Consider the following 11791-nt stretch of genomic DNA (forward strand, 5'->3'; position numbering starts at 1 on the left):
GAAAGTGTAAAGCAAATGCGTATAAAGTCAGCGTTTATGAGAAGGTCTCTTAATATTAACCAAATGACCAGCTTGTCCTGAAATCGTGTACACTATGACCATCCTCACAAATTCATCAAATTCCTATACAATAAAGTAATTCAATTTTGTAATTTTCTATCAATATATCTTATCAATGCGACGCAGTGGTACGATATACAAATACTATCTTTACGCTGAAGCATTTTCATTTAAACTGTATTGCTTGTTCCGGTAGCTCAACTAAAGGTTTTCTTTGCTTTATCAATGATTCATAGTTATGGAATTTCGTCGCCCACTACTTCGGAAGTGGTGATTAAAAGAAAAACAGGATGCAATGAGTCAAGATCGCTTTTAGCAATTGATAGATTATTTGACTATTTAATTGATAATGTCTTATGTTTACGCGAAAGTTGGACATTGAAGTAAAACTATTTTAATTTTATCCCGATTTTTTATAGTATAATTTTCTCCCGACGTTTCGAACTGTGCAGCCTTCATGTTCACGGGGAGACTGAGCCCTGAGGACTGGGGGGTCGTCCAAGACAACCTATCTACCTACATTTTACAATCATACAACAATTTTAATTGTTTTAACTTTTAACAGTATGTTTAACTACTTAATTTACTAAATAATGATGGTCAATAAAAATACCTTTTTTAAGTGAAAAAATTGATTTTTGAGATATAGATAGTAGTTAGTTAGACATTGATTATAGACGCCTTCAAACGCTTTCAATGTAGGCAAAGATTATGAATTACTATATTCCACGATATGCAGAACGGATATACAACTTAATTCCGTCTGGTTTTATTAATACCTTCATATATTTTCGACGATGGTTTACATCTAGGACTCGTTAAGATTCTATGAACTATACAAACAACAATTTTTTGAGGATTGGAACTATTGCCACAAACTCTTATTCATTTTGCTAAGGTCATTTACAAACTTCATGATAATGAGCGGCACCACCCAATATCACTTTTCACTAGTGACCACAGTCAGTTATTTGTTTCTAATACTAATTGATAAAAACTCCTTACAGGTATTGAACATAATTATCCTGGTGCTCTACCGAACTGGCTACAACGGCGAGTTTCTCGGAGTGGGCGGTACATGGAACTTGAACGAAGAAAAGAACCCAGACGCTGAGATCGTCGCGTCAGGAGTTATCGTCGGCTACCTGATCTACACGCTGGTGCAAGTTGTTACCTTCCTGTTTGGCACCACGGAGCATAAACGGTGAGCATTTATGTAGGATACAAGGTACCTCGATAGCATTGCTTTAGGCGAAGTGGACCACTTAGTATCAGGTAGACTGTGAACTGGTTCGCGTGCTTTTAAAAAACTATATGACGAAATGAGATGGAGGCTCGTCTGATAATAACCGCCCGGACTGTCCATAAAAAGTAAAATATGTAAATAATTTATTAGTCACGTAGGCGAATTTAGATGAATTTAAAAAAAGAAAGCATAATGTAACAAAAAAGCCAGCTTGATCTAGGAGGTATGAAAAGCAAATATATACCTATAATTAAATAAAATAACGTCAAGGACGTGTCGCGATCCTCATCGGTGAGGGCAAATAGGTCATAACCTAGCAAACCTACCAGCCTTTCACTACCTAAGTAATGACTACCAGAAGAAGAAAAGCAGGAAGAAACTCTGAGCTTACTTTTTGCCATCAATTGTCAATTGATATTTATAATTTCACTTAACTCAAAACTTTACTGCAACTAGAGCATTTTATAGATGAGATTTTTTTCTTAGACTATCGAAATATATCTATATACCTGGAAAATATTCCGTCATGTGCATTAGATGATGTTTTATGGTAATTTATATTTTCCAGCGCCATGTCTGAGATCGTGATGAACTTTGTGGGCGTGTTCCTGTGGATCGCGGTGGGCGCGGTGGCGCTGCACTACTGGGGCGGGTACCAGGGCGAGCACCAGTTCCAATTCGTTTTCGCTGAGAAACAAGTGGGTGCTTTCTCTTTTATATATATTCCATCACTTTCGGCATAGGACTGAATTCAGAGACATTCAGAGAGATAAAAGGCGTGAATTGTTTCGACTTAAGAACGTTTCCGTGGATTTTTTGCAAAAGTGTTTGTTGTTTATTGTTCTGTCGGCATAAGGAGAGAACACGTATCTTACTTTTTAAATATTATTTAAATTGATTTAAGTACATATTTGTCATCAGTAAAAAAAAGTAAAATCCAAGATGTCTTCTTTCCTCCGTATAAAAATGTATATAGAAAAAAAACTTTTCCTTATGTCGGTATGACCTGCTTTATTAGTAAAGGAAATCGCAAGGAAACCTAAGTAATTTAGAACAATTTCGGAGGTTTGTGAGGGATGGTGGTCCCTTGATCTCATTCTGCCACTTTTGTTGCCACCTATCCCTTAGTTTATCTACTGCAGGAAATATTTTATCTCATATTACGAACATATGAAATTGGCTTGTTTTTTGGTTCGCTTACATTCAAATCGAAACTTTATATAAAAAAATGTTATTTGTATTATTTCAGGTGGGTCTCGCAGTGGGTGCTCTCTGTGTGATCCAAGGCGCAGTGTACCTCTTAGATACAGCACTATCCGTCATACACTTCACTAAGGAGATGTAAATTTAAGTGCATTTAATTCGTTAATCATAGTTTTAAACCTTTGAGTCGAACGAGAAGTTTCCAAATAAACGAATAACATTGTAAGGTTAGTAAGTTATAATAATAAAAAACCAGGTGAAATTATATTCTATTTCCAAAAGTTTGAATTTCGAATGTCATCAATTGTCTACAAATTACGAGCAAAAATAGGAAAAAATAATTAGCTCTCAACAATCTTCTTCGTTTTCCCACCTCTTCTTAGTTAAGAACATAATACAAATTTTGTATATCAATTTTATTTTATAATGTAAAGTTAATTTTGAAATAAATATTAAAAGAAAAGTGGTGTATCATTTTATTATGATTTCTTATGTTAATTTCTCGCCTTATGGTAAGCGGAGTGGAGCCCAATAGAATGACGACTAAGGAGAGATGATTTCCCCTCAACAATCGACACAATTATGCCGGCCTGTTGTAACCAGATTGAACACACTTACGAGGACCACTATGGCGGGTTTCAATACCTTGTGTATGGTGTATGGTGGTCGTTATCTGGGCGGATATAAAATATATCCTACTACCGGTAAGTATATATATGCCGTTCTTAATTATTATGCAAATCGTCATCGTGGGAAGACTTTAATTTTGCTGGTCGAAAACTATGATCCGGCGGAAGCTGGTCCCACGGGTCAATGGGAGTGTCAAATTGGTCAGTCAGGGGTTAATTGTGGCTGCCGTGCGAGTTACCGTGAGTTCTGACTCACTAGTGTGGCGGCGGTCTTAGGAGTGCTTGTTCGCGAAATTTGTCGACAACTTTTGGGAAAATATTTTAAAAGTTATTGAGTGGTCTCTTAGCTGAGATTTCATCTTTTCTCGTAACTTTATGTCGTAAATTATTGTAAGATCTTAATACGCTGTTTAGAAAAAAGTACACTTCACAACTACGTTGTTAGCGAAAATTACAAAAAAACAGTTTAAAACTGACATAACGAGGTTTAGTTCACCGAGCCATTTTGAATTACGACTAATTTTGGTCTCTGGTTGTCGGCGATAATTTAAAAAAATAACAAAATAATTCCTGGCTGATTATTTCGAAATAATTATCACGCTAAGAAAAAAAGTAACACGATTCCTGGCTGGTTGTTGTCACGCGAAGAAAAAAAGAAGAAATAAACCGAAGGTGGATTGTATCTATTGGAACTTAGTGACAATATCGCCGAGTTCGAAGGAATTCCTGTGCGAACTGGACGTGGAAGCCGACAAAATTGCTCCGTTAACGGATAACGTAAGTGTGTTTTGATCACGTATCGCTCATGGTGTTAATAACAAATGAGGTTTGCTTATCTCCTGTCTAGACGACGTTTGTATCTTTACATATAATGATATTGTTGGAGGCCGGTGTCTGTACATTTTAGGTATAGACGAAAAACTAATATGAGACTTTATTCGAGTAATAGGAGCCAAAACAAGTTTTGGACTTTTGTCTGTATGTTTGCACATGTATCACGCAAAAACTATTAAATGAAATTGAATGCGGTTTTCACCAATACATCGCTCGCAGTGTAACTTAAAATATAGAGTCCATTTAATCTCTGGATTTCTTTTCGCATGGGCAGGGCCGCGAGCAAAAGCTTTATTATATATAAAACAATGCCGTTTGGAATAATTCGCCAGTAACTAGTAATCAATGAAAAAGATATCTTTACACATTTATATTAAGGCTTCATATTAAGAATTGATTTTATTCTAATAACCGCAATAACACGAATGATTTAAATTAAACTGTTTGAATCAATGTGCTCTAGTGTTATCCTTCGGTGGATTTGTATTTCCTGGACAGGTTAGAGGATAATATTGCGTAAATACGTACAAACAAGTCTTACGTGTAGCAAGAAACCACTGAACAAACATCACGCGCAATAGACTCTCCTACTAGAGTTGGAAATTATTGATATTGACGTCAAAACAAAGGGCGTTTTCAGTCTAAAGTATAGAAATGCACTATACTGCCATGCAGCTATGCAAAAATGTATAATTGTAAAATGTAGGTAGATATTATAACTTTGCCTTTTTGGATGACCAACACCTTATTCCGTGACCAAAGACTTTGTAGCCTTCGAAATGTTGGGAAAAGATTATTTATTAATATAAAAACCGTGATAAAATCCGCAAAATAGTTTTATTTCAATGTATAACATTCGCGTTAACTTAAGAAATCATTAGCAATGCAGTATATAATAGGTTTAGTTGACGTTATCGATCCTTAAATTATTTATTATAATACTAGCTTGAAAACTATTTTGCCGGTATAAAAGTCGCGCTATATATTATTCTGGGACAAAAAGTAGCCTAATTCCTTACCAAAGTCTCAAACTGTCTCGGTACCAAGTTTTATCGAATTCCATTCGGTAGTTTCGGAGTTTATATTGTTCAAACATACAAATAGATTGGGAGGACTTGTTATATAATACGTAAGGACAATGAGGTTATTAATGAATAGACGTGGTAGCAAGCAATTAATACCACAAAAATATTTTCCTAAAATATCCATAAAATGACCTAACTTATTTTATTTAAATCACACTTAAATCGAAGTTAAAATTTTTAAAGTGTTCAACTCTCGCATCAAAATACAGGAGTGTCACGCATTACCCGCGTCATCGCATTTGTTCTATGGCGCATTGTGATACACCCACTAACTATATTTGCACGAACTGCAAGTAAAATACAACTTAGTGTAACCCGTATTACGTGCACTTAAGGGTGAAAATACGTACGACGTGCTCGAGTCAAAACGTGCAGTTGTAACACTGTTTGTTCTGCCATTCGTAAAACGTGGACTCTATGGGGTCACGATTTGATGGATTTGTATTTTGTACGTGACGACTTTATTCAATGTGGCATATTGCACTGCAGAAAGGGTTTTATTTTAAATAACATAGTAAACTCTTCCCCTTATTCATAGATGTTATTCATCTAAGGACGGAGCATTGCTGTGATAATAAGTCTGTTTCTCAGTTTTGTTTATCTGACGGCTTGCTGTTTGTTCAGCTTTATTTATCTGACAGCCAACTAGATTCAAGTTGTATCTCAATATTAGCCAATCATAACAGCCCTATGTCTACGCACTGCGAAGGCTGCCATGGCGTCAGCACTGAGAAACAGACTTGTTATCACAGCTTTACTCCGTTCGTAGATAAAAAATGTCTATGAATAAGGGGGTCCATGTATACTTGGCCATTTTGAATCTGCGTTAGTTAATGAAACCAAAAAGGTTTCTTCTTGAAAACGATAAATTAATAAAATGCATTTTTCTTATTTAAAAAAGAAAATAAGTAAAAATGTAACAACCGTAGAAAATAGGATACATGCTTACGCGGAATAGTTACTTCAAGTGCTTTTTTGGTGTGAGGATAGACTTTTTTTTTTGGTTTCAATGACGGGACGAGCTTACCTCGCCTGATGGTAAGCGATAAGACCGCCCACAAACAGTGGAAACACCATACAATACATTAAATTGCAAATAATTGTTTGGTATTCCACTGCGATCGCCATCCTGAGGCATGAGATATTAAGTCTTACTATGTCCAGTAGTTACAAACCTGTCCTTCAAACCGGAACACAACAGTGTCTACCCAGGCGGACTCTCACATATGAGAGACCTACCACCAGTAAAACACTGCTCGCATTTCTAGATAATATGTATTATAATGTTTGTCTAAAAGAATTGACAATCCTATATGTCAACCCAGTTCCGGCGCTAACTGTACTGTTGTACACGCGCGTAACGGAACGTGCGTGCGCGTGCGCGTGCACGTGCCGCGTCCACCTCCGCGTCAAGTGCGAAGGGTCCGTAATTAGCAACGAGGTCTCTTGGACCCTTAATTCATTGTCTGCCAGGCCTCATTTCCGGTTTCATTGAAGGACAAGGTATTATGTGGACCATCTTCGTAGTCACTGCGCGGAGTCTACGAAACGTCGGGAGAAAATTAAAATATAAAAATCGCGATAAAATCCGAAAAATAATTTAATTTTAAATTCTAAGATTCGCGTAATCGCAAGAAATCAGTTTGCAATATTTTTAAGTTTTAGAAAAAATAAAACTACTTTCAATGTAACTAATATTAATAATGTAAGTAATCCATATAAACCATCTGAAAATATGTATTTCTTTAAACAATACGTGGCAGTGTGTTTTAAAACACACGGGTCAAAAAATTCATACTACAGATACGAACCTCGTTCTACCATAGAGCGCCAATCTTTTAGAGGCAACGCAACGACCGCTGTTAATTGTTCCAACAAAATAAAATCTATAAAATAGATAAATTAGTAAGTAGTTTTGTATTTAAAAATTGTAGTCTATGGATATTATATTTCAATAATATTATTCATGACTAATAATGAAAGAAAAAATATATGTAAGTACTTATTTTTTTTACTTTGTAAACCTGTGATGATGTACAGTCTAAGAAAGTAAGCGCAAAAAGTATTATATTAATATCAGGGCAAGTTTGCCTTACTTTTACACAATTTTGGTGAGAATAAGAAAAACAAACCGTACCTACATAATTTGTCTAAAGACTTTATCAACTTTGAACACTCATTTGGATATCAAACACGGGAATAAGTTGTTGACCGAAGAAAATCCTGCATTATAGTTGATTTTATATGGGACATTCTGTCTGCTAGCAAATAGGTCAACCCAACAACCTCAGTAAACGCACCCCGTAGTAAGAACTTTGGCGCCAAACCGGCGTCATGGCGGCGCGTCTCCATGCCGGCTTGGCGGCACGCGTGGATCAATTTAACAGCTAGTGTCCCGGCTAATGTTGCCAGTTTGTGGAAATTCAACTCAAATTAGGTTTTTATTCAATGCGGTGAGGGGAATCTGGAGTGATAGAATTTTTGCATGGAAAAATAATCAGCATGCAATTTTCAGAGCAAAACATAAGTGTTATTACACTAACATGTATATTACATATTATAACAATACTATATACAATGTAGTGACTGCAATATTATTTTTAGGTAAATTCAACGATAGAAAATCTGGCAGCTTTTTTGGTGGCAAACCTTTTTTCTAAAACCTATTTTTGGAGGTTTCGTTTACCCAAATTTAATGGTTTTCAAAGAGATTATCTGGCGGCACTGTTCACTGCCATCGTCACGGGATTCTACTTAGATAACATGTTTTTCCAAAACCGTTGCATTCTCTAATAGAATTTAAGTTTAAATGTCCTGGCGTTTTAATTTTATGTCCTTTGTCTCTCAACGGAATTTAGAGAATGCATTTAAAATTCTTTTGGTTATGTTATGCTCTTAGAGTCAAGCACTTATTCTGATATCTTGTTTATATTAGTATCGGGCTTTCTTTGTGTTATACCTACCTTCTTGATCTATCGTAAGCTCGTAGTATTTATATATGACTTAAAAATCTATCGTCACGATTGCTTTTTAAACATTCGAAATTCAAAAGTTAACGTAGCATAATTCCTTCTAAAAAAATTAGAGGTTTATAAAGGTAAACACTGGTCGTAGCAGTCATAACAGATATTCTACGTTTCCATTACCAAGTTATTAACATTTAAACCGGATTTTAAATTTCGAACGTGGTGCATTGAAACGGGAACAATGGTCCATACCGTCTATGTAGTGGGGAGCATAAACACGCATTGTTACGTCGAAACACGCGTACTGGCCGCCGATTCCGAATAAATTTATGAGTATATTTTATTTTACTGTTTATAAATTCAATAATTCTTGGTAAAATATTGGGAGCATGTTGGACGTGTGTATTATATATTTACATAAGCATACAATGTTAAAGATTTATGTACATTTTATAATAAAGAATGTATTAAAAAGTTAGAATGTCAAGATGAAATTGCGTGACTACCAGAAGCGTATTATGTTTCGATTGTCAATTGGTAACGAATAAAATATATCTGTAATACTAAAAATGCTATTATATTATGCATATTTCTCTTTTATTTCGTGTACCTTGTTCATTTGAAAATATTGGTAGAGACTCCACTGCCACCTTTGAACAACTAGACGATACAACACGTCTACTCTTAATCTACTGTACAATCGTAAAACCTTTATTTATGTCCAACATGATTATTTTGAAAACCGAAGACTGAAGTCCGCCATATTGATTACATGTCACAAATATTTGTAATTCGCAAGCTGTATGTATTTCTTTCATCCCGACATTAGACAGTCGGGGAAACCTTGGGGAAAGGTAATGTTTAACGTTTAGTGATTTCCCTCATTGTTGTTCTCGCAGTCCTCTACGTGACTACAAACTTGCCATTCATCTATATTAATCATCCTATTTTGTCCCATAAAAACAATGTATTTTTCCCTTAACCCACAACCAGTAATGAATGACGAATTAAATGACACATGTTTTACAATTAATTATGCCGATGTTCAGACGTGACACGTTACATTGACGTCTGAAATACAGGAAAATTGTGCGTATATACTGGGTTCAAGTTTAAGGAGTGAGACGTTATTGTTTACAGGTAATTTATGAATGAAACTATAGAGGTACCTAATGTAACTGCAAAGTCACATTGGACTCGAAAAGCTACTCAGATTATTCGAACACAAATTTTGGATATTTTTTTTTTATTTACAGCTTACTTGTTCTACAAAAGACGTGGCGACATAAAAATTATTCCTGTTATTTTAAAGAAATATGACCAGGTGTTTTACGGAATTAATTCTCTAAAAAAAGAAAACTAATTGAAATGAAACTATTTACGGATGGTCCGCCTAGTCACGTTGAAGGCTGCAAAGTCTTCAAAATGTTGGGAGACAATAATAATTTAAATTATTAATTTTATTTCAATGTCTAACATTCGCGTAAACATAAGAAATCATTATTTCTACTTGATAATTCACCTCAGTTTTACATGTAATTCATATTTTATTTCTTTTAATGGTAATGTATCGATTAACAAAACCAATTCGGTGTATCATTGCGCGTACGCATGCACACGAGGCGAGTTATGCGCTGCCTTCTAGACCGGAAAACTCTAGAAAGTGGCTTTTCAATTTTCGAATAGCTACATAATAACGATTCGAATGTGCGCGTGCGTCCGCCGACTAAATCAATGTAGTTATTGTGAATTGTGATTTGTGATATTGTCACATCCATATCTGTAAATTTTGTTAGTTATCTAAATCATGATGCTGTGATGCTAGCATGTCTTGTGAAAATGTAGTAAACTATTTTTTTGTTTAAAGATGTTCATTATTTCTAATCTGTCATATTGGTAAAACTGATGCGACATAAGTAAATTATGTTGCTACAAATATTTCACGTTATTTATTTATTTAGCATTTCATATACAAATGCATATAGGCAGATTTAATGACGTAGGTATTCTCTATCAACCTTATGGTGGTGCAGAGATAATCATGGTAGGTGCAGGTGGAATCGTGTTACCAATTTGTTACCGCATAGTGTATACCTACCATATAGCTAGGGATAATAATAAAATAATATATTATATGTAACGGTGAAGGAAAACATCATGAGGAAACCTGCACATCTGAGAAGTTCTCTATAGGAATTTCGAAGGTGTCTGAAGTCTACCAATCCGCACTAGGCCAGCGTGGTGGACTAAAGCCTAATCCCTCTCAGTAGTAGAGGAGGCCCGTGCTCAGCAGTGGGCAAGTATATAATACAGGGCTGATATTATTATTATATTATATGTCGCAACATTATTATTTTGTACGAAAGGAAACGATAATGGGATATCAGCTAACCACACAAAGAATCATGCGCTATTAAAGCATAGTTATATAGTTACGTATGGAAACGTATGGTTATTTTTTTTGGTTAAATATGTTAATATCTGCCTCTAACATTATTACATATTAAAAACATTTGGTTACACTTACTGAGGTGTAATAGTTAACCAAAACTTTCACACAAAGTATAACAGTTTAAATATAACAGTTTATTGTGTTATGCAGATATATATTTCCAAAAATATTTAATGGGCCGACACGAAAAATATACTTTTGTTTTATGTATAGGTCTATCTATAACCACAAGGGAAGGGATGCAATACGGCTATATCACAAATGTATCCGAATGAAACATATAATAACGTACAATAACGATGTCATAATTCGTATTGATAGCAGATTAAAGTCAAAATAAATCACTCAGTGAGCGTTTGAAGGGAATTGTACTAGTTCTATAATAAGAACGATTATGTTTTTAAACATGGCTGTTACATGCCCGCGAAAATAGAGCGTTGTATTGAAGTATTCACTATAATTACATTTTATTATATAATGATTGTGTTCATGCAATTATTGTAATGAAAATATTTTTATTTTCTACTCTGTAAGTTGGGCGACAAGAAAGGGCATGAAATTAAGATAGCTGAATAATGTAATAAATGAATGAAAACTATTTATTTATGCCCTATGTGGTCCGTACTACATCGGTTGTACGGCGCACGTCCATAACAATGTGAGCCCCCGCGTCCCCCTCAGCGAGTACCACAAAATCCCCTGCAAGGGAAGATACGTGGACAGCCACAGATCATCGGTTTGTTTTCAAATGAGACATAGAGGAACGCCGTTCGCATCGCTGTCATAGTCGTACCGCGGACAACGCCGAAAGCGCTCGTGCACACAGCGAGCTTCGCAAACCCATCGCGAAATCGAACGCGCCCCCAATTTTAAATTTCATAGTGCAAGTGATTTTGAAAATAGAACGAGTTGACGACCAGTGTTAATCGACTAATTACATCTTACTACTTTGGTAAGAATTAATTTTTTATACTATATTTTTTTAACTCCATTCAAAACTTTTTAATTTAAATTTGACATTGGAAAAATAAATAATTAATTAACAATAAATTTATAAGTTCTATATATTTTGCATTACGGTAATTTTTTTAAATTTTCATTTAAAAATAAATAGCAATATATTAATTACTGGTAGGTTTAATTACTCAAGTACGAAGCGCCGATGTTCCGTAACCGCGCACTGACGCGTTAAGTTAACTTTTATATGGATCGCAGAATAGTATTACTTAAGTTATTAGGTACGTACTGGAAATCAAATAAATACACATATTTAAAATACGGACATAATGGCTAATTAATTATAACTATATTTACTT

General features: G+C 35.0%; 1 protein-coding gene across 1 annotated transcript; it reads left to right on the plus strand.

The window, feature by feature from the left end:
- Window positions 1–1067: 1067 nt before the first annotated feature.
- Window positions 1068–2972, plus strand: LOC119189112 (protein snakeskin; the record flags this gene model as incomplete). Its single annotated transcript, XM_037437952.1, is given in 3 exon segments — window positions 1068–1264; window positions 1875–2004; window positions 2556–2972. Coding segments are annotated over 3 exon segments (423 nt in total), but the record flags the coding sequence as incomplete, so codon positions are not given.
- Between the last annotated feature and the right edge of the window lie 8819 nt (window positions 2973–11791).

Source organism: Manduca sexta, chromosome 12, assembly GCF_014839805.1.
Source record: "Manduca sexta isolate Smith_Timp_Sample1 chromosome 12, JHU_Msex_v1.0, whole genome shotgun sequence".
NCBI lineage: Eukaryota > Metazoa > Arthropoda > Insecta > Lepidoptera > Sphingidae > Manduca > Manduca sexta.